Below are 23,041 nucleotides of genomic sequence, written 5' to 3'. Positions count from 1 at the left end.
GCTATTCTTTGGCTGCTGCAGCAATACCAGGAACATCCCCACCTGCAATACAGTTAATGCAACAGGCAAGGGCTCTGCTTATTCTTATGCACATGCTTAATTTTGCAGAGATGAGAACAGCCTGGGACTGTTAACCGTTAGTGGGATCTGTGGAATCGGTTATGTCTGTACAATTAAGAGAGTCTTATGCAGATTTTGAGGCTTTTTTTAGTCACGCTTTTGCTCAAAATCATTAATAAAACTGTAGAACTGTATAAATATAGAAAAGAAGAGAGATGATTATAAAACAGAAGTGGAGAGGAAAAAAAAAGCCTTCCTGACGAGCAATCTCTCACTTTTTTTTTCCCCCTCTTTTAATTTTAAATAAAGCTGTCTGCGAATTTGAGCCTAGGGAGACCTTCATTAAAATCAATTAATCAGTCAGCCTCTCTGCTGAATAGCCTTCTGGAGACGAAAAAAAAAAAAAAAAAAAAAAAAGTCGAAATAGGGTTCGGGAGTGAGGTGTTTCCGCCACTTCTGCCAACTCCCCCGCCACCCCGGGCCCGCCGCCTCACACGCCCGTCCCGCCAAACCGGGCACGCTGGCGACCATCGGGCGAGGGCGGGAAGGCTCCGGGCCGCGGGCTGTAACCGGCGGCTCGAGGGGGAGCCGGAGACCCCGCTGCCCCCGAGGCCTGGCCGGCCGCAGGTGCCCCCGGCTCGTCGCTGGGCAGGTGAGGGCTGAGTCTGGCGGCCCCAGGGAAGGAGCGACCGCCCCTCGGTTTGCCCCCCCCCCCCCCCTTTCCCCCGGTGCGGCGGAGGTGACGGCCGCGCTCGGAGCCAGCTGCCAGCGGCTGGCAGAGCCCACCAGGGCGGACGCCGCCTTCCCAGCCCCGACCCCGGGAGCAGCCCCCCGACCCCTGCAAGAGGCTGAGGGGGGGGGAAAGTTAGCGGCGGGGCGCGCCCTCCTCCCCTCACCCGCCCCCGCCCGCTGCCGGACGGCGGCTTCCGCCGCCCCCGCGGCGAGGAGGCGCGGGTGTCCCCCGGCGGCGGGAGGGCGGCCCGGGTGCCCTGCTCCTCCCGCCGCCGGCGGCCGCCGCCGGGGCAGCACAGCTGTTACAGAGCCGCGCTGGTCCCTCCTCCCAGCTGCGGCTGCCTCATCTCCCCCCACCCAGCCCGTCCCTCCCCTCCGCCGCTCCCGACGCTGCTGCTGCTGCCGCCGCGGCCGCCACCTCCTCCTCCTCCTCCCCACCCCCACCCTCCTCTCTCTCTCGCTCCCCATCTCTCTCTCTCGCCGTCCCGTTCCCCCCCTGCCCCCGCCTCTCCCCGCCCTGCCGCCGCCGGCCCTGGCAGAGCAGGCACCGCAGGGGGATCTCGATGTAACACCATGACAGGCATCGCCGCCGCCTCCTTCTTCTCCAACGCCTGCAGGTTCGGGGGCTGCGGGCTCCACTTCCCAACCCTGGCGGAGCTCATCGAGCACATCGAGGACAACCACATCGGTGAGTGCCCGGCGGGGCCGGGGCCGCCGCCGGGGCAGGGCAGGGCAGGGGGGGGGCGTGGGGGCCGCGTGTGCGGCGGCGGCGGGCTGGGGAAGGAGGGTGGGGGGCGGCACAAGGTGCAGCGGGAGCCGGGGCGCGGTGGCGGCCGCCGGAGGAGGGAGGGAGGTCGGTCGGCGGGCGGGCGAGGAGTGGCAGGAGGGGTCCTGCGGGGCGACGTGGAGGGCTCCTCGGGGAGGCGGCGTGCGGCGCGGCGGCGGCGGCATGGGTGGGTGCGGGGGAGGCGTGCAGCCCGCCGGCCCTGGCGAGGGGGAGTTAGTTTGCATTGGCAGGAGGGAGCGCAGGAGCCCGGAGGAGGCGGCGGAGGAGGGAGGAGGAGGACGGGCACAGCACGCCGCCTGCTGCTTCCGCCCCGGCTCTGGCTGTCAGGGCTCCGGGGAGGGAGGGAGGGAGGGAGGGAGCCGCCGCCGCCGCGGCAGCCATTCCGCTTCCTCCTCCTCCCGCCGCCGCCGCTGCGTCCTGTCAGCGCTGTTGCTAGGTGTGGTGGGGAGGACGGGTCGGGCTCCGGCCGCACCGGCCGCCGCAGCGCGGGAGGCGCCTCTCGGCGGAGGGACGGCGTGAGGGAGGCCGGGGCCGGCGGCGCGGTGGGCGTGGAGGGAGAGCCCGGCGGCGGGCAGGCGGGGAGGGAGGCTAGGCGGTGGCAACGGCGGGGCCGGGCCGGGTCGCCGGTGCAGCCCCCGGGGGCCGGCCGAGCGGGCGGGCGGGCGGGCGGGCGGCAAGGGCGGCCCCGCCGTGAGCCGCTGCCGTTAGCCGCGGAGCCCAGGCCAGGGGCCGGCCGCGGAGGGCGGGCCGGGCAGCGCCGCGCCGGATCCTCATCACCTGTGGGCTTACCCCCACCCCCAACCCCGCGCCGCGAAACGGCCGCTGCCCGGTCGGCGGCCGCAGCCACCCCCCGGTCCCCTCGGCCGCCCGTCCCGCCGGGGGCGGGGAGGCCTGCGGGCGGTGGGGCGATGACTCGTCAGTGCCTTCCCGGCGAGGGCGCCTCATGGGCGGCGGGCGGGAGCGTGCGCAGGGGCCGCCGGGGCCGCCCCTCGGCAGGGCGGGCGGCGCCCGGGGGAGGAGGGGGTGGCGCGGCGGCTCCTGGCCGGCCGCGGGCGCCAACTTTCCCTCTTCCCCCCCCTTCTACCTCTCCGGCGGGACCGGCCTGGCCGGGCCTGAGGCGGGCCGGCGCTGGAGGGTCTGCCGGCCGGCACCCCGCCGCCCGCCCCGGCCTCTCAGCAAAGCATCCCGTCCCTACCCGTGCCCCCGGCACCTCCGCTCTTCTGCCTCGGCAGGTGTGTGCTGCCTTGGCTTTATAGGCTGCTTCCCCTCTAAAACTTCTCGACTTTCTCTTTTTGCTAATAAAACACAGCGCTTAAACTGTCCGGAACCTGAGCAAATTCTTTGAAGCAGACGCAAGTTTTTAAAATCTGGGGGAAATACTGAAGTTTTAGGTATTGGCAGACAGGAGACTCCCGTGTTTCACTAGAAGCGTAAGGAAACAATGTGCCACTACAAAGCAATGAACCTACCCTGCATTTCACTTTATTAAGTTTTAATAGGCAGGCCTGAATACCCGAAAAAAATTCCCTGAAGTTTAAATTGTGAGTGTAACGTTACATTAATGTAGTGTTATAGGTCAGCGAGATGAAAGGTGTGGTTCCCATAATTATCACGATGCCTAGTATGAGGTAACAAAACCACATACCACAAAACTCTGTAATTTATGACTTGACGTGGTGCAAGCATACTGTTGTGATATTGTTGCATGGTGGTTTTATTATTTTTTTTTTAATCTCGGATTCTTAGATTTTCCTACGCCGTGCATCACATTGTACCAGAAAAGTTATGGGGAAACAGTTTCCCAAAATGAAAGTTCGTAAGTCGTCATGCGTGTTCCTCAAGTAGATAATCAGCCCCGAAGTGCCACAGCCCACAGGGTGTCAGAAAAGATATAGTCCCGCCCATGTGGTCAGTGCGTTGCCTTTTAATCCCTGATCACTGTGTTTTAGACCTCTCTGCAGAGAGGAGAACTATATGTTGAAATACTGCCATTTCTTAATAACTGTATTTTTAGTTCTGTAGCCAGTATTTATTACTTTTTTCCTATCTCAAAATTAAGAAAGTATTACAGATGGAGCACGCACATACCTTTAATTGAGTGTGTCATGTCCCAACACTTGCAGGACTCGGAACTGAAACTTTGCACACACGGTGTCACACATGCAGCTGATGGAGTACAAACTGGTGGAGAATGATGTAAGGATGCTTGTGCTTCATCTTTAATGCTTCACCTCATAGTGATGGCAGGTTAAACTTGACCTGCTTGTGAATATAACGTGAGGGTATGTTGTGTTACTCACCTGTATCAAACACCGGAAAAATCAGGAGGGAGTTGGACCGATGACACTGTATATGGGTCCCAGATTGCACGTGGAGGCTCAGCTGTACTGTTTGGTGCTTGTGGGGGGCTCCTGGCACAGCCTGAAGGAAAAGAATCTATGAAAACTCACCAGATAAGTGCTCAGCCCAAAGGTGATTAACCTTTCTGGAGGTAGCTGGGAAATAAAGGAATAAATGTCTGAATAGGAGCTTATGTTGGAATCACTTTCTCAGTAAGTCTGATGCGAAGTGTTCAACGTTTCCTGTCATACAGGTCTAGAAACGTGCACTGAAATTTGTCGTGTTAAAAATTGGCTGTAGTTTTTGGCATATAGAGCAGAGGGTAACACACCATATAAAACATACATTGCTTTGGACATTCAGCATGTGCTGCAGGAATAAAGAAAACTTGATTGAGTTATTTTCCATTATTAGTTTAAACTGAAGTGGGCGATTGCTGGGCAGACAGTGTTACGGCGCAGATAACAAACTTCATGCTGCGAACAGGAGGCGCGTATGGCATGGGCTCTTGATGGTCTGGCTGCCACTCTGCCACATTTCACGGTGGGGTTAATAATCATACACATTATCAGTGGAGAGCTGGTAAGAATTTGGTCGTTATTGTGTCTCTGAAAAAGTGGGCATAAATACTTATCAAGGGATTTTTATTTTTTTTGTTCATCCTTGCAAATAAAACTCAATTTCGTATAAGGAAACACTGTTGTGGCATTCTGGGGACAGAGTACATTTGGTTTCTGAGGGATTCTGTAGTTGGTTTCCTTACTCATAACGTAGCATAAATGAATAATCATATGGTAATGAAATAATTCAGCATACAGCGGTTTGGTTTTTTTCTCCTATGTCTTAGTGGCCACCTGAAAAATTGCCAGTTACTTGAAAAAGTATCACTGTGGATAACCTGGGAGAGTTGCGCCTGTTGGATGAAACATCCAACGCTGAGATGGTGCTATGTGCCTGTCAGCATACACCAGCTGCTTTCTGGGTTTTGCATTTTTGTATTGAAGACTTTGAAGAGTTGGGTTAGCTCGGGAGCGCTGCTCTGGGGTCTTTTAGAAGGCCTCACCAGTGTCCTCTGCAACGAGATCACGTTCTGCAGGAGGAACTCTGTAAGTCTGAAGCAGTACTATCAAACAGACTGTATTCACGTTTTCTGTGGCTCACAGCTGAAAATAGACATTGATTTTAAACTGCTGATTAGTAAATGCTTCTCAGTGAGCTCTTTCTACCAGCACGTTGTCCAAGCAACCTGAAGTGCTGTTATCTTCTCTGCAAGTGTGCCGAGAAGGGGGGGGTTTTAGTCTGCCTTCCTAGGCTGCCTCCCTGCCTCTTGTTTTTGCCCCCTCTGATCCCAAAGGTAGTTTGGTTGACTTTTCTGGTGTCTCTAGTCTGGGGAGTAAAAGGCCTAATACATTGCTATTTGCCAGGTTCACACTGTAGAATGGAATGGACTTAATCCAGTCAATTCCCCAGAGTAGTGTCAAGACAGGAGCAAAAAAAAAAAAACCCACCCCAAAATCCACCAACCCCGAACTGCTGAGTATTCAGCTGTGGCAACATGGCGAATTTTATGGCATTTCTGTACTCCTGGTAGTATCTTTGGCTGTGATGCTAGGAATGGCACCTCTGGTTCCACAGAGTGTTTCTGAAATTACATGTAAGTGTTAACTTGGTATAAGTAATCTTCTGGGGCATTTTCAGCTGTTCATAGAAGTCCAGAGAGTCACACACTTTGGTTTCTGGGGTTTTTTTGGGCCCCCCCCGCCATGATTTGGTTCTTCCTCAACCTGCCCATAGTTGAACTGCATCCTTTAGAGTGGGGGTCAAGTAGCTCCTTAAAGCTAGTTGTAAATACAAAGTTTACTCTGATGCTGAAGAGCCAATATTTAAACTGAATCTCTTAATCATATTTTGACCATGTAATTTTTTAAAATTTATTTTTGCGTTGTATTTGTAATCGAAGAGTATTTTTAATTGCGTGTGCAGGTGGGGTTGTTGCTTGTATGAGGCACTATGTGTTCACTTGGCTCGTGATAAGTACTGACATGCCGTACGCATCTATGTAGCTGCTGTGTAACTTATTTGAGCTGTCCTGCTTTTCTGCAACTCACGAGCATTGAGGAAATGGATGGGAATGAAATGAGTGTCTGAACATATGGTGGTGGGCCCAAAGAGATGGAAGGGTGGATAGCAAGAGATAAAAAAGATAAATCTGAAGACACTTCTACCTTAGTGGAAGGAGAGTTTGTATTGCACTGAAACTGCTAGAAGAATTTGAAGGGGAAAAAAAAAGACCATCTGCTTATACAGTAATTACACAAACTAAGATGATCTACTGTCGCTGAACATTTCATCATAACCCTGTAAGAAGTCCCGGTGTTGGATCATTTCCAGTGAGGTATTTGTGTAGTATTACTGTCGGAACTGTGAGCTATGATGCTTCTCATCAAAGCTGACCAATTCCCAAATATTAGGATGGGACCTGCAACAGAACAGTACTTACGGTGGGAGCAAAGGCAGCTGCTTTCCTAAGTGATAGGATTAGCAGGAAAAATAAAACTTCTTCAATGAAAGAATAGCTGCAGGAGACAGACCAAAATCTTATGTATAAAATATGATCCATCTGGAAAGTGCAGGTCGTATGGAGGGGGAAGGAGGCTTCTGAAATTCCATGTCTGGTGGTAACTTTGGCATCTGCTACCTTCAGTGAGTACAATGCATATTTAATATTAAGCAGTCAAGGGGCCAAATTCCGCAGCAAAGAGGTCGAGTGGTTTAATAATCCACCGGATGAATGTATGCAGCTTGCTTAAACTTGGCCCTTTCAATATCTTCTCAGAAATGCTAATAAAGGTTGGGCTGCATCCTCACTTTGATAGTAGAAGCTGTTGGATTACAAGCTGGCTGTGAGCACGTGCAAAACTGGCATTTGGTATTGCTAAAATGTTTGCTTTGCTCCCTTCTCTTCTGTTGTCCAAACTTTCACCAGCAGATTGGGTAAAGTGCAGTGTGAGATAGATGACAGCTTCTATACTGGAGCTTACAGTACGTTGCATCAAACAAGCGTAAAAAGATGCAACCCCCGTTGTGCTGCTAGTAATGAGGGTGAGGGGCTACATGCTTCAGCATTTATGAAAGGTCACGCAAACTTAAGTCTGTATGAAAGATTTCATTCGCTTAAAGCTGAGCTCTTCAGAAGAGTGTGAACATCGTCTTAGTGGTTACTGTCATGTAGCTCTTTGTAGCTTTTTGCTCAATGTGTAAATTAACATTTGGAGTTGAGATGGGCTGTTTTGATGAGGTTGTAGATCTTAACCCAAGGCTTTTTACACTGGGTGTGATGTGGGAACTACGTATATGGGATGCTCTGTTCGGTGTCTGGAAATAGAGGACAGACCTGTGCTTCGTTGCTGTAAACCTGTGGCCTTGCAAAATAAATTAACAGTGACGTGTATTTACCTCAGCAGTAGTACTAATTATTCCTCATGGGAAGCAACTAGAAAAACCTAATCATGGCTGCGTTGATTCTAAGTTCATCCTCTGCCCAGTACTTCTACAGCTGTAACTTTTGTTATTTATGGAAAATGAGTTTCACAGTCATGTGGAAGGATGTCCAAGGACGTCGAAGGACGGTGCTCATTCACTTTGCAAGTTGGTGTGGCGAGGAAACTTCAGGAAGGCTTTTCTATCAAATAGTCTTTTTTCACTAACATTTCTGGTCAGCGCTTTTTTCCCCTACTCATAATCTTGAGCAAAACAGGGGTTTGGATTCTTTTCCAGTTCCAGGTCTGGTTTCCTTTGCTCTTTGGTGTGCTCTTTGGTAGTGATAAAATGTAGGTGCAATGTTGTAGCAACGTCTAGGTCATACTAGTCATGTGGAGGTAAATGGAGTTGCCATTAAACTCTAACTACAACATGATTTTTGATACTTCTGTGACGTGAAGTATGTTCTTGATCTGAGGTTACCAAGTATGTTGAGGCTAAAGCATAAAGTGTTTGAACGGAATGAAGTTTGAATGGTGTATTTCCCAGGAAGAAAGGGCTGAAAGCAAACATCTGTGAACATGCTGCAAACTGATTTTTTTCCTTTCTAAGATCCAAGGCCTCACATGAAACCAAGAGGGATCTTGCTTTTTTTCCTCTGTCGGCTTGAGTGGCTTTGGGTGAGGCCTTTTGCAGGGCTACATCCCTGCCGGCAGCAGGGATTGCTCCTCTTGTACACCACTATCAGACCTAAACAAATAGGAGTCAGAAAATGACAAACCGAAGAAACATCAGGAAACTTGTAGCAGTTGTGTTATACTTCACTTGTGTAGGGCATACTTTGGGGGGAAATCTTACAGTGATTATCACATCTACTCGTCTGGGCGTGAGAGGATGTTTCATAGCTAGCCTGCAATCCTTACAAAAAAAGTAAAATAATCAGGTGGCTGCCACTCAAATTATCTTTTTATCGCTTCTTCATTTCTTGGGGAATGTGAAAAGACCAGGAATTGTATAGTAAAAAAATAATTTGAGGGAGAGGTGGTGCTAGATGATGAAGAAACATATCTGTTCAATCTGGAGATAATCTTACCTACCATTCCTTCCTCCTATATAATATAATGCAAATACAAACAAGTAATCAGAAGTATTTTGTGTCAAGCTGCAGAAGTCTTTAATGCAAAAGAAAGCAGCACTGGAGGCCAGCTGCTTCCAGTGTACTCTTTATATTGCTCCTGAATGTGCTGCTTTTTTTTCTTTATTTATAATTCTTTTTCTTGAATAAGCAGTGTTTCACTGAGAATTGATTTTATTTGTCTCTAGTAAGCACCAGTAATTCAACATTTAGATGATAAGTATCTAAGTAGCAGCTATATACACTTTGAGAAAAGCAGAGACAAAAATTTTAATGTTAATTTGAAGTGGCGGCAATTAGAGAATTGGTTTGATAAATCAGCTGTATTTAACAAAAAAAAGTCCTTGGTTTTAGAGGAATGTCTCCATGAATAAGTTCACAATTAAAGAACCAATTCCTGTTACTCAGTGTCTAATTCTATCCTGAGACTTTTGCAAATACTTTGGGGGTGTACATATGGTTTATTAAACTTATCTTTACTACAAGAGGCTGGAGCAATATTCTGGTCTGCAGAATAGAAGAAATAACTGGTTTATGGTTTGATGATTTTGTTTGATTTTTGTGTACATCACCCTGAATTCTTAGGAGGCTCCGTCTTAACTTTGTTCCATGATAAACAAGGTGAATGCATTTCTTCACCAAAGATGCTGATGGTGCCGGGGTGCTGTTTGTGTCTCTGATGAGTGCCCAGGATGGAGTACATTACTACTGTGCAATTTAAGATACTGTAATTCATTAAAGAATGACTTGACTTAAAGACTGGCGTTAGTTATACCTTTTTAACATTCCATCTTGTGTTACATAGGATGGAGTATAAATAAAAGAAGAAATGTATCAGTTTAATGGAAAAAAATGAATGGGATTTTGAAGCTAAGCTGGTCAGTTCTCTGTGGCCCAAAATAATTTAGTTGTGGATGAATTTTGAAACACTTCTTCTGATAAGATCTCACTGTGTGCTAAGAGAGGCCATCTTATTTTTTAAGATTTTTGTTGTGAAAGGCTGAGCACTTTCATTTTGAAATGTTGGCATTGCTGAAATGGGTCCAACAAAATGTTTTTTTTTAATTTAGGAGATATTTGCACACTTCTGAGTTTCCTCCCTCCCCTCCCTTTTTTCCTTTTTTTTTTCTTTTTTTCCCTGCAAGACTACTTTGTCAAACTTGAGTAAGCTGCAAATGTTTCTGTTCCTTCTAGAAATAAGTTTTTCTTCCCCAACATATTTTGACAGGTAGTAAATATTCATTGAATAAAAACAGAACTGCTGAATAGAATAGACTATCTCAGTTGGAAGGGAACTGCAACCATCACCTAGTCCAACTGCAAATATCCGTGTATGCTGTGGAAAGGAGAAATAGATGTAATGTATCACTTATTTCTTCAGCAGCATGTAATGTAGTCACCAGCTTACTTTCTGGGAATTATCCCAGTAGAAGCAAGTGAAGCTGTAACCCAGAAACTGGGAGGTAGTACATCTAAGACACGAGAGATCCGATTTCACTGCTATATGGGATTGGCACGGGTACGTGAATGTGAACTCGGCCCCTTACGTGGTAGAAGGCGGTGGCATTCAGTGAAGAAAACAACACTATGCCATTATTTCAGTCATTTATTTTGATGCAGTCCTGCTGTGTATCTTCATCAGAGAGTGTGTGTGTTTATTAGTGTTACAGGGGGGGACCTCAAAATGCATTGAAAGGCTTCGCGTAAACTTCAGATGCTTGCCTGCTTGCAGGTGAACGCTGCATACCAAATTACTGAGGTCTACCCTTGCTTACTTTGTCTTCACATCAAAGGACTGACATTGATCCAAGTTAATTCGGTGACAAAATGGTAGGGAAACCCTGAAGTTTACATGTTTTTCCTAACAATCTGTTGGACACTTGTTGCAGCTTCTGTAAGTTGCTGTTGAGGAGCTTCTGCTACCTCGCAGGCATCGCTGATTGTTGTACTGGGATAACTGGGTGAAGCGAGAGTTGTTAAGGTCCCAGCTTTGATGAGAAAAAATAAAAATAAACCAATTGTATCCCTGTCCATATTTCAGTTTGGGGCCAGGGAACTTTTCTTTCTGTTTATCCTGTTATGCTCTTGGGTTGCCTGCAGAACCTTCCTACTGAGGCTTCACATCTTCATTATCGGAACTCTTTTATTTTCTTTTCTTTTTTTTTTGCATAGAGGGAGGGAAAAGATAAGTGGATTTTTAAGGAAAACCCCAAATAACTGCTTTTCCCTATAAATTTGTTTGGGCCATATTGCAAGAACTTCCTGACTCACTTAATGAGTATGCTGATGTGAAAAAGATGGATTTGTGGAAGAGGAGCGAAAAATCTCTGCAGCACAGAAAGGGGAAGAGGCTCAGGAGTCTGCTGCTTCACGCTCTCAGGCTTATTCATCCAAATGTGGAGTACCATGGATGTGGCACAATAGACTGGGCAGTTTACAGCTTCATTAACTGTAACAAATTCACTAAAAATTGCTTAGAACTACTACAATATTTGGAGGGAAAAGGAAAGCTAAAAGGTGTTTAAAATAAAATCCAGTGGTTGCACAGCCTTCCAGGGAAGAACTAGGATGATCTGGGGTCCTCTACTGTAGTTGTAAGTTCTCTGTTCTCCTGGGAGGACACAAGGGAAGGTACTGGTGTGGTTGTGGAGGCTTGGATGATAATGTTACAGTAGGGTTTTTTGTATGTACCTCCATTTCAAAGGACTATGTTAGAGTCTTCCTTTTTGTATAGTAAATGCTCAGTGTAAGCACTTACTATACCTTAGAGAGACTTTCTAGCTGTGCTGTAGGACTCTTTCCACACAGTCCCAGCATTGGTAATAATTGCGTTTTTCCTTACTTAATTTTCCTCTTAAATTGACTAAATACTCCTGAACTATGTAAATGCTCTTATAGATGGGAAAGACTCATGCTGTAGCTCTGTCAGTCCTCATGCTTTCTCTTCAGCAGCCATCCTTAACAGTGGTTCCAGATCGGGTCTCTGTCCTAGGGCAGCTATCTGGAGAGTTGCCTACCTGTACGTAACATCTTGTTCTCGTTTCAGCTACGCAGAATAACCTTTTTCTCGCTGGCAAGTTTTTCGTGAGTTTGTGAAGAGCCTGTCTTCAGAACAGAGCAAATACCCTGTCTTTGCTGACAGTTACCTTGGGGCAATTACCCAGTGTTGTCTTTAGACCACATTCAGCGGGGAGATAAAGTCTGTGTTGGACACCGTGATCTGGAACATAATTATATGCCAAGGAGTTTTTAGTGGCTTGCTCAACCTGCCTCCAGAGCCAGGGTAAATATCAAGAAGCTTGTTCAGGTATGTGACAATAATTGGATGCCCAGGCTGGGGAAAAGGTATTCGTTGCTGTTACCTTCTGTGCATATTTTTGGTTGCATTCTTGTATTTTAATATTAAGTGGCCAGATTTTTTTATTAAAAAAAAAAAAGCCTTTAGCTGATGAATTTTGGTTCTGTAGTAATTTTCGTATCTCTGAGTTAGAAGTCATTGTGACAGAGTTGAGTGAGAAATTCTGTATCTGTTCTTGCTATAACTGAACTGTATGTATGGCCTTAAATACAGTTCAAATATTGAAACAAATATAATAAAAATGAACATTAATTTATAAGCTTAGTAGATGTTCTGGACATATGCTGGGTTAATTGATAGCTGCATATTTTATCTCAATGTCAACCTGACTTTTTCCTTCCTTTCTTTTTTTAAATAAAAAGTGCAGTTCCTGTAGCAATATCACCCTGATTCTACGTTACTCCACTGACCTCTGAAACGTGGTGGGTGTACAGCTAGTGACCCCTTCTTTTCTTGCAAAGAGCACTTGCAGAGGCGTGCCAGCCACAACTACTAAGTATTACTATCACTAAGTATTCTGGAAATGAAGGGATGCCTCTTCCCTGAACCTGCCTATATGGAAGCCATAGAATTTGCATTCGGAAACTAAATCCCCTTGCTCCCTCTTGCCCCCAAACCCCAACCCCTTAACGCTGTAAAGGAGTGGAGCATTGCCTGCAATGCTGTAAGTGGCTGCTGAAGATACTTGGTACCTCATCAATTCAAGATTGAGCCCAAACACATAATTTTGCAATTGCTTGTTCTGTAGTAGCAGGTGTGCATAAATATTGAAGACATATTAGTATTTGTTTATAACCTCTAGTGGTGGTGCGGGATTAGAACCATGGCATGGAATTGAGTATACAGTTTGCTAGAAAGTATTGTTAACTTATGTGGTGTGATAATTTAAAATTTATTATGCAGTCATTGTATTCCATTAGACTTGTTATATCAATAATTAGGGACAATAATTCACACTGATCTTTCTGCATGTGTAATTTTAAAACATTAATTGTAATTGAAGACCAAGTAAATGCTGCTTTCAGAAGCTTGCAGAGATGCAGGTGGTTAGGGTAAAAAGTGGGAACTGAAGAGAGATGGCTAGAAAGAGCTCACATATTTAGTTTGGTTTTGGCAAATTGACACAAGATAGTAAGCTGCAGTGGTAAGAAGAGAAAAAACCTTCCAGTGGCTGTATTTCGGGAAGACAGTTGCATGGGATTAGTCATCCGTTCTATGACTGAAAAAATTACATACATACTAGGGGGTGGAAATAAAAAATAATTTATTTTTTTTTATCTGTGTTAACCAGTGGAACAAAGATGGACCTTTACATCTTTCTCCTGTTCTCTCCTAGCTTTGCTTTCTAAACCAGGAAAATTCCACTCCCCTCGTTCCCTGCCACCCTTCTTCTTATCTGTCAAGCCTTGACTGGCCGTGGAAGTAAAGGGATTATAAATTCCATACCTACTTGTTACTGTCCGTGGAGGAAACTCTGCTCAGGTGGTGTTTAACTTTTGATAAGCAATTATGTTCAGCAGAGCGTTCTGCTACACATACACGCAGACCACGGGCTTTGGTCCTGGGTGCCCCAAAGTGGTTTGCCCCTTGCATAGTAAGTGTCCACCTTATGGTGGAATGCTTTACAAAGGCATTCTGCGTGCGTTCTGTGGTAGAGTTGGTGGGTACCTGGTTTAGGGTTTTTAGGCAAATCAGAAATTACCTACTGTTGTTCTGTTACTGCTTTAAAAAAAGAAACAATCTCCAGCTGGTGTCTGTGGTTACCTACTGCCAACCCTTCTGACTTGTTTGTTTTGTTCTTTTCTGCTGTTGCTCCACAGACGAGTGGTTTATTTGACCCTTTCTATCATGACTGCTACTGCCGTTCTTCTGTCCTGAAACCACTGAACCATTTAATCCTGTAAAATATCAAAGCCTTCTTTTCTTGTGAATGCTGACTGTTCCAATTTATTTTTGATGCTCTGTAGGGCAGGTGTGGCTTAGGAATGGGACACCTAGACAGGCATAATAGTATGATATACTGTACTTCTATTGTTTAGGCCCCTGTGTTAGTACTTTAACCTGATGAACACAGAAGGTGCCTTTCTCAGCTTCACCGCATGTGTGATATTTGTCTTTTCAAACTGAAGAACTAAGGCTGAAATGGCTCATTTCAGGATTGAGGAGACTCTCATCTGCACATACTGGCTCTGTTCTTCACTAATGTCTACTATCTTTTTCCTGAATTTCACTCTCTTCCTTCTAGAGAAAGCAAAGAAGCAGAGTATAGCAAGGAGTATAGATGAAGTAATCTGAAGTTGAAGCAAAGGAAGGAAAGGAGTTCATGAAAGGCAGAAGAACCTGCTTTTTTTAATGAGCTCTTTAACAGGATGTCTTGTTTGGGGTTTTTGAATCTCAAAAGCTGGGCAGAGTTACCTGCCTGAATAGAAGCCAGGGTTTTTTCTTGCTAGTCAGACATATCCCTAATTCAGGAGCAAGTGTACAGGCCACCCGCTCTCTCCTGACTCACTTTGGGGTTGGATGTTCAGGGTTGCTCATGCGGTCTGCCAGAGGTGTGTACTTGAGGGAGATTCAGAGGTCTTAATAGATGCCAAAAGCATCCTCAGTACACTGTCCTCAAAGTCCTTATCGAATTTATCTTGAAAACCCCTCTCGTCCATATTACTAAACTACTCCTCCTATCGGATCATTCATGTAGGTTATCGTAGCTGTCTTTTCAAGCTCACCGAATTCCTCTTAGTATTTTGAATTTCCCTCCTCTGCAGGTGACCTGTCATGGTGCTTTTTTAAGATTAATTTTAAGTAAATCACATTCCTAAGAGCAGCATTAATGATCTGGATGTAGATTTCTCCCCTCGATATTTTCATTTTGAAGCAGAACTTTACACATCCGAGACTTGACGTTTTTTGCTTGGTTTTGCTGCTCAGAACTGAATGCTCTATCCAAAGGGCAGGGTTCTCAGCACTGGTTCTCAGCTACTGACTGTCTACGCTGAAGCACTCCTGGTGAAGAAATAAGCAGTCTCCTTCTCAGATATGACATATCCTCTTCCTGTTCTTCCAAGAATACAGTAGACTTTCTCTTCAGGTCAGTTTTAAAGCCATCCGGTTTGGAGTCCTTTGATTCGTTAAACCTTGGGCTGGTGGCCTATCCCTTCTAAACAAACATTATTTTTTTTTCTTGCCATTGTAGCAGAACTCCTTTTTTTCCTTTCCCCCCCAACTCCTTTTTTTTTTCCTTCCGCTTTCCCCTCCCAGTGGTTCCCCATCAGAATAGCTCTCTTTCCAAGATCATAAAAGCCTTCCCATCTGGCTGCTGTTTGGTTGCTTTCTACCTTGTTGTCATGGGTAGGTGGCTTAGTAGAACAGACTTCTTAATAATAGCTTCTCTGGCAGGCAGTCTGCAGCTAATTTTGAGACTCTCTTTGTGGGCCTCCTCTCATGACTTGTACACAGATTTACCCACCATGAGCCCATTGCAGCTTCCCACCTTTGAACCTCTGGAGTTAAGCAGTCACACATCTTGCGTGGTGACAGTTTTTAGAATTCAGTAGGCAGAGCTAATGTTAAGCATTCAAGAAAAGAAGGTTTTGGGTTTTTTGTTTTGTGGGTTGGTTTGTTGGTGGTTTTTTTGTCTTTACTACAAGCAGAACAGAAGCATGAAGACAGTTACCAGAAGGTTTCACGTTTTTGTTTGGGTAGATACAAGTCTGATTTGGATTCCTTTCCAAGGCAGACTTCTATCTCACAAGCATCTGAGACAGCAAATTGGCTGCCCCCATTTTGAAACAATGCACCAGGCTGAACTGCTCTGTGTTCTATATTTTGAGCCCCAAAGTGTCTTACAGCATGGCAAAGGAGATCTGCTTTCTCTGTCAGTGTCCTTGCTGCACAGTGGAGCATCATATGTCGTTGGTCATTACGTAGATGAAGCTGAAGTCTCACAGTCTTCTGTCTCCTTGCTCTCTACTAGTTGATTCTGTGGTGTCGTGGCTGGGCAGTAGGATGTGGAAAAGGATTCCTACTAACAAAACAGCTAGTGAATAATCATGTCCTAAGCAGTATGAGTTTACCTGGGCAGAACAACATACTGCCACTTCCAGTTGAGCATATATCCATGTGAGTTCGACAAAAGAGGAGCTTCCCTGTGTGGTATCTCACAGAACATCACGTACTGGCTGACACTGAGACACACGCACTGTTTGGTGCCTCTGGTTGCACAGGTGATTGCTGGGCTGGTCCATCCCAGGGAATGGTTGGACTTGATCTCAAAGGTTCCTTCCAACCATGAAGATTCTATAAAAAAAAACAAAACAAAAACCAAAAACACCAACAAAAAACCCAACCCCAAAACAAAACCAAAAGCATAGCTCTAATATTGCTCTGTTTGCAACACTTTGACTGTCATATATCCATAGATACACTGCAAGTTTTCTTTACTTTGAGAGGGGAGAACTACTGATTTGGGGGATGACAACACATGTCCTGTTTTTTGCATAATCAGCATAAGATACTTTTCTGGAGGGGCTGAAATTTAGGAAGTGCTGAGCCCTTCACCCTCTGAAAACTGATGGTCTTTTGCGGTGTCTCCTTTTGGTACTGAGAGCTTTTTAAAATTGATGTATATGGTTTAGTTAAACAAAGATAATTGACTGTTATGTGGAAAACCTGTAGTACTTAACACTGACTAAACTGAGCTTGGCAGCTCTTCCTACCTGACAGCTTGAGGAAAGAGAAGATGTGGTAGCGAGAGGTAGATCTGTGTAGAAGCTCCTCCATCTTCCCTTCTTGGATGCTGTTTCTGGAGATGGTGCAGGGGAGAGCACAGAGCTCTTTCTGTGCTGTAGCACACATTTGAGAACATTGTATTTCTAGTGATTTGATGGCCTTGTTAATATAGTGGGAACTTGTTTAGCCGTAATTTTGTCTCTGTTGCTTAGGATGTGTTGTAATATGAAAGACATCCAGTAACGATGACGTGACCTTATGAGAATGGCTTGAATAACGCATTGGTTGGCTTGGGGAAATGCAGACTTTTTAGCAGATATCTTGGTTGGAGGAGAACAGAGAAAAGCCTGTATGTTTGCCTGGTGCAAAAACGTAGTAATAATGAGATATGTTGCTAAGTGCCCATTCATCAGTTGTGTTCAAATGCTCCGATAACTGCAGTGATGGTCACAGTTTAAGGAGCTAGATAAACGGCATGGTGGCTTGCGGTATTTTAATGTTTGTTTGAGGCTTGAATTTGACGATTGATTTCCTGAGAAGGAAGAAGTTCCTGCACATTTTGTGATGTGCAGGTCTTATGCTGAGTGCGTGTGTGTATGTGGCTGGCTGATTTTTATCAGTTCCAATTTCGAGAGAGCAGCTTATACAGAGGTCTTCTGATGAGGAGTAAAGATTTTTCAGATAAATACAATCTTTTCCTGCTGATGTATGCCTGTGGTGGTGTCAGCTTAATTGGTACTATTTTAAACTGGATATAGGAAAACGAAAACAGTGCTCCTTGTCTCCTGAGTGTGGGTTACGAGCACTGCACTGCTCTCCATAGCTAGCTGTGAATACAAGGAGTCCCTGGGGATTAAGTTTTCTTTTTCACCATATATCCAGTGTTCCCAAAGAACTGAATGTGCCAAACAATGGTGATTCGAAGAATCACCAGTGCCTTACCACTAGATAGGGATTTCTGCGTTGTTTCCAACTTCCATCATTTCTTCTCTGCATACAGCTCTAAAGTTAGTTGATCTGGATTGAGGATTTAGAGTCCTATATTTTTCTTTGCCATTTCCCACTGCTTTAGATGAACAGATAAATCATTGCCTGTAAGAGATAGCCAACGCTTTTCTGTGTATATGTGGACCACAGAGGAAACAAATCTGTTTATTAAATACAGTGTAGAAGTGGAATTTGCATGTTTTTAGGTAACTGAGAACCAGCATGACTGGTGCAGATTCTATCTGGCGGGGTGAGGGAAATAGGAAGGCCCTTTGCAAAGCAGATTGGAATAAGATCCAAAATACTTTTGCCTGCACAGTGCTAATAGGTCTGGGGTTTTATAAGATTTGTGTTACTTGTTTTGCCATCTGATCTTCATGGCTATTTCATTTAGTGTAATAAATCCTGAACTTTTGCTTCAGCAGTAATATTGTAAAAGAGAAAAGAATAAAATGCCAACTCTGTGTGATGGTGTTGGGTGTTGTGTTTGGGCATGTGGAAGTTGGTTTTTTTTGGTTGGTTGGTTTTTTGAAAGCTCTGCCACCTTCCTCTTTTTTCCTAATCTTTCAACCGATCTTAAAACTGGTGAAAATATGAATTCTCAGCTTTCCTGCATCTGGCCATGTCGCTGTAGAAGTGAAAATGTTGTTCCAGATCTTGGTCTGTTTCATGAGCATTCATCTTGATTTAGGTGGGAGGAGGAAGGGAATACTTTGTTATGAAAGAAAATGTTTGAGCTCCTCAGTAATAAAGTAAACATACCTTGCACTTAAGCAGGAAAAGTGTTGGTGGATAACAATGGTAGAATTATAGTTCAATTGATTGACTGTAATAATAAACTAATGTTTGGCAATGTGTCTTTTCCATTTAGAAGTAACTGCAAGGATTACATGGCTTAGCAAACCATGCAGGAGGTGAACCAACCTGGGAGGTGGAACCAGTCCTGGGCTGGTGGCAGGACTGGGTCTTCTCCTCACAGGAATTATTGAGATGCCAGGGAGATGTGTGGGCAGGAAGGATTTGTGCCTAGGACACAAAGAGGTAATTTGCACCTCTCAAAACCCAGACCTTTGGATGATCCCAGATGCTTTTGCATTGCATATGGATGATTTCTCTGCTGAAAAGTTCCCAATGAGCATATCAGGAGATGTAGGCTCATAAATAAGCCTATACATAAATATATAAAAACGAACATACACATGCATGAAGGATGTTTACACTTCCTTTGTCTACATGTAAATATGTTACATGTAAATAGATACTTTAGTTTTGTTTTGGGTAGGAAACTGAAGTCCAATTTCCCTTTCAAGGAGGTGAGATCACAGAATTCAAAATGGGTTTTACTCTAGAGATAGGCCTAGAAAGGTTAAGGGAGAGCTGGAGACCCTAGGTGGGTAACAAGGTGCTGTTCCTGACTTCCTTACTCTAGAGTTTTAGCTGTTGGAGGAGCACTTTATCTGTTTTTTAATGGCCTGGGATTATATTTGACTTTGTATTGAGTAACAATAATGTGGTGCTGGCAGGTTGTCTTTGCAGAAAGAGAGAAACTGGAAGAAGAAAGAATTGATGAATAAAACGTAAGCGGTTGTTGGACAGAAGCTATAGAAGGAATGCTCTTTCCTGCAGTTAGCAAAACTTTTTCCTCTCTTCTGTTTTGTTTTAATTTTATTTTTCATGCCTCACCTATCCTCGCTGTTCTTTATAAACTTCAAGAATTGAACTAAACGCAGTCTTTGAGGCTGGGGTAAAGGATTTCATTTGCTAGTAGGAACAGATTAGCTCTCTCTTTTAAAACAGAGCTGCAGTAAAAGATTTCTGAATGATTGCTTTTCACCCAGAAAGTAAGGTTAAGTTGTGAAGTCACTGGGAATCAAAGTGGGTGCTGATGAGCAGCTGGTCCCTTAATGAGTGTTACTTGCCACCTCGTAATACTTTTTCGGTGTGCTTATCCTGCATTTGCCTTTCTTAGACAAGGGACAGCCTGTGATGTGGTTGTTTTTCTGTGCATAGTACTTCTGTAGTGCGGGTGATTGGGTAGCTGGAAAGGAGTGTGCCTGTGATATTAGGTTAACTTCAAGTTCCTTGCTGAAGCCACTTATTCTCGAATCAGTTCATCTGTAGAAACCACTGCCCATAAAAGAAGCGATGGCAGAAATCGCAGGCTATGGATGTACTGTAGTTTCACTTTCTATGAATCAAAACCATATTGTGGTCTGGCCTAAGGCCACCTTGCGGAGTCTGACACTGTCACGAAGCTGGCTCGTATTTATTTTCTCTTCTGCCTTCCTCCTCAGCCCGCACCTACACACTCCCGCCTTCTGTCGAGGGCGTGAATGGTGACTGTCCGAGGTCTTCTCAGTCATGAGGCAGGGCAGTGTTTCTAAGTCACCATGCTGTTCTTGAGCAGCACATACATTCAAGGTATGTGGGGTTTTTTTGTGTGTGTGTGGTTTATTTTCTTTCTTCTTTTTTTCCTCTTTCAAATCTAGAGAGGTTTGCCTGCAAAATTAGAGATTAAAGTGCTTGCAAGGGTGATTTAAAACTGTGTGGTTATAACAAAGCTTTTATATAAACTCCAGCTCTGCCCCTCCTCAATCCATATCACTTCTTTCACATGAACACTAATATCCAAAGACTAAAAGAGGGTTTTCTATTATCTTGTAGGTTATCCTAAAGGTAAATGTTGCTCTGGGTATTAGAGGGCTAGAGTGAGAGTTACATTACCTTGACTGTATTTACCTCCCAGATGAGAACAGGGTTTTGGGTTGATTCTGTTGGCTGTAGGTGCTTAGAAAGGAACTGTTTTCTCCTGTATTTTACTAGGAGAGTTAGGAACTTGTGTTAATATTTTGCAGTCATTTGTTTTCTTTTTCCTCCAGTTTATTTTCCTCCCTCCTCTGAGTTTGCTGCTTCCCACCCTTAGCTGCTCTTGCGGTGGTCTGTCCTTAATCCTTTTGTGTCTTGAATTGTGCCTTATCTGCACGAGACTGAACGAGGTCTTCTGTCTTGTAAAACTGCTTATAAGTGTTTTGGCTTCTGTTTTAAAACACATTCTGATATGGCCTCCCATTAAGAATACAATGTGTTAAAAACTAATTTTCTGCAATGTTTACGAATCTTAATAAAATTTCCTGTCTAAATCTGGGCTAGTTCTTCTCGGCTTTCTTTTTATAGTTTTCCTCTTTCCTATGTCAGTGTCCAGTGGACCATGTTTTGTGCTCTTCTGTGTTGCATGTGAAACTCAAGGAGGAACGTTTAACTTGACTTGCTCTGGTCTTTAAGGGTGTGATGAGTGGCAATAAAACCTTTTTCAGATTAACTTTTGACATCTGTCATTGTTGTAAGTATACCGAATTGAATGCTAGCACTAAGCATATGTAGGAGTTATGTCCAGCTATGGACTTCTGGTGTTTTTTATTCAGAATAAAACTTTTTTTTTTTCCCCCTGTAAAAGTTGGGCCACTGATTAATCTAAGAAATTTTATTTTTTTTCTAAACCGGGGACGCTAGTGAATCATACAGTTTGAACAACTGCACTCTCAATTTTTAGGAGTCTCTATAGCGCCTCATCTAAGGCTCAACAAGTCCTTTCAGGCTATTTCTGGGAGACTATTTCGTTCTATTGAGGTCTCTGTACAGAAGTAATGGTTGGTTGTTGGTTCCCTGTCTTGCATTCAACTAATTTCTGCTGATTTTTAAGTTTCAGTTGTTTAAAATCTTCCTCTGTGGAACTTTCTTGGCAGTGGTAGTCCATATGGTGTAGGATAACGTTTTGTGCATGTCTTGCCTTTGTTTTGTTTACATAGTTTTGTTCTGTAGCAAATGTTTCTCACGGTATTTGTAAATGTGCCTTTTCTCCAGGAACTTTATATGTTGCATAAGAGTCAATTATTTTAGTTTCCAACTGCAAATGTGCTGCTGGTTCAACAACTACTGCTTTATCTCTTTCAGTCACTGTCGTGGGTATGAGCTTCTGACCCGTTGTGTCATGGTCTTGAGGTGAGAGTCCAGTTAGCCACTAAATCACACGCTAATGATCTTTCAACGCACAGCTGTCATATCATGTACACCGATGGTATATTTAATGGTAAATCATGCAGTCAATGATGTAGGTCTTTCAGATATTTTTTTTTTCAGGGTTCCAGCTAAAAACATAGTTTGGAAAAATCTGGTTGTTAGCCATCTATTCAGGAGTCATATGATCAAAGAGTACTTTGCTGTGTGTTTAATTATAGTACCATATGGTCAAATAAACCTACATTTTCAGTGCAGTGGATTGTTGGAACCCAGTGTGACCGACCTTTGCTTTCAGACTGTAGAAGTCACTTGAAAAAAATGTATTAATAAGGAGAGAACAGTATTAATTTTCATGTTACTATACTAAAAGGGTTTCTGGAAAATTTCCAAACAAATGTAAAATAGAGTATCTCAAGATTTTCACAAAAGTCTGCATTACTCTGCTCGTTTCTCCTACCAGAAGCTAGATTTGGATGGAGCAGCAAATGTGCGGCATCAGGGTGAAGGATCAGTGAAGTAAGGTCTAGAGATCCTGCTGCTTCAGGCTTTGCTGAAGCCGACCAGCTCACGTGTGATCAGGATTCCTCTCCACACATGACCTATAACTTTGAAACTGGACTCTGGCTAATCGTTGTCTGGCACATGTAAGAAGTTTGTGGGGGAGCAGGCAGGAGTTGGCATGGGAGGATGAAGTATTCTTGTGTGTGTCATCCTCCGTTTCCCTCCCTTCCCAGCCCTTGGTCAAGCCCAAAACTCACTTTTGGCTCTATCTCAGACCCATGATTTTGAGGTGGGATTGGCTTTTTGAGAAGGGCATGATTTGTGCCCCATGTGGATGTAAACATTTTTACTGATCGTGCCTTCTCAATACTCATTTGTTGTGCTCATCTATTTCTTAGAAGTCTTCTACTTCAGCTTTTAGGATCAGACATTGCTAAAGTTTGCAGCCTGGGGCTGTAGAGTGAGGGGATTATGTCCTGTATAAAATACTTAAAGTAGCAACTCTAATCGGGGATAGAAAAGATAATCCTCAACAGGCTTGTAATAACTATATTAAAAAACTGTGCAGTGGAGGAAGAAAGTGCTTCTGCTTTTCTTCAAAAACATAGCACCATAAAAAATTAGAAGGTGGCTGATGTATGCTAAGTTATCGAATTTGCACTGATGTAGCTGGTGTCGTGCAACTCCTAATGGTGTAAATGTGCTGGAGTAGCACGTGTGTCACAGTGAGCTGTCAAGGCACCTGCCTGCATCAGTATGGAAAATAAAATCTCCCCCTGTTGCCAAACACAAGTCTGTGTAATGTCTGTAGATGTAAATCTTGTGTTTGAGCCTACTAGACTTCTTGAGATGATTAAGAAGGAAGGGTGGTATCTTCTGCTAGAACATACTCTCGGCTGAAGAGGTTAATTCTGAG

General features: G+C 44.5%; 1 protein-coding gene across 1 annotated transcript in view; it reads left to right on the top strand.

The window, feature by feature from the left end:
• Positions 1–1,222: 1,222 nt before the first annotated feature.
• Positions 1,223–23,041, top strand: part of JAZF1 (JAZF zinc finger 1) — a 197,742-nt gene continuing 175,923 nt past the window's right edge. The window contains exon 1 of the mRNA XM_063325088.1: positions 1,223–1,480. Within this exon, the coding sequence (XP_063181158.1) occupies positions 1,366–1,480 (115 nt within the window). The 5' untranslated portion in view covers positions 1,223–1,365. The remainder of the gene's footprint in view (positions 1,481–23,041) is intronic.

This window comes from Chroicocephalus ridibundus, chromosome 2, assembly GCF_963924245.1.
Source record: "Chroicocephalus ridibundus chromosome 2, bChrRid1.1, whole genome shotgun sequence".
Lineage (NCBI taxonomy): Eukaryota > Metazoa > Chordata > Aves > Charadriiformes > Laridae > Chroicocephalus > Chroicocephalus ridibundus.
This window is presented reverse-complemented; position numbering and strand designations above follow the sequence as displayed.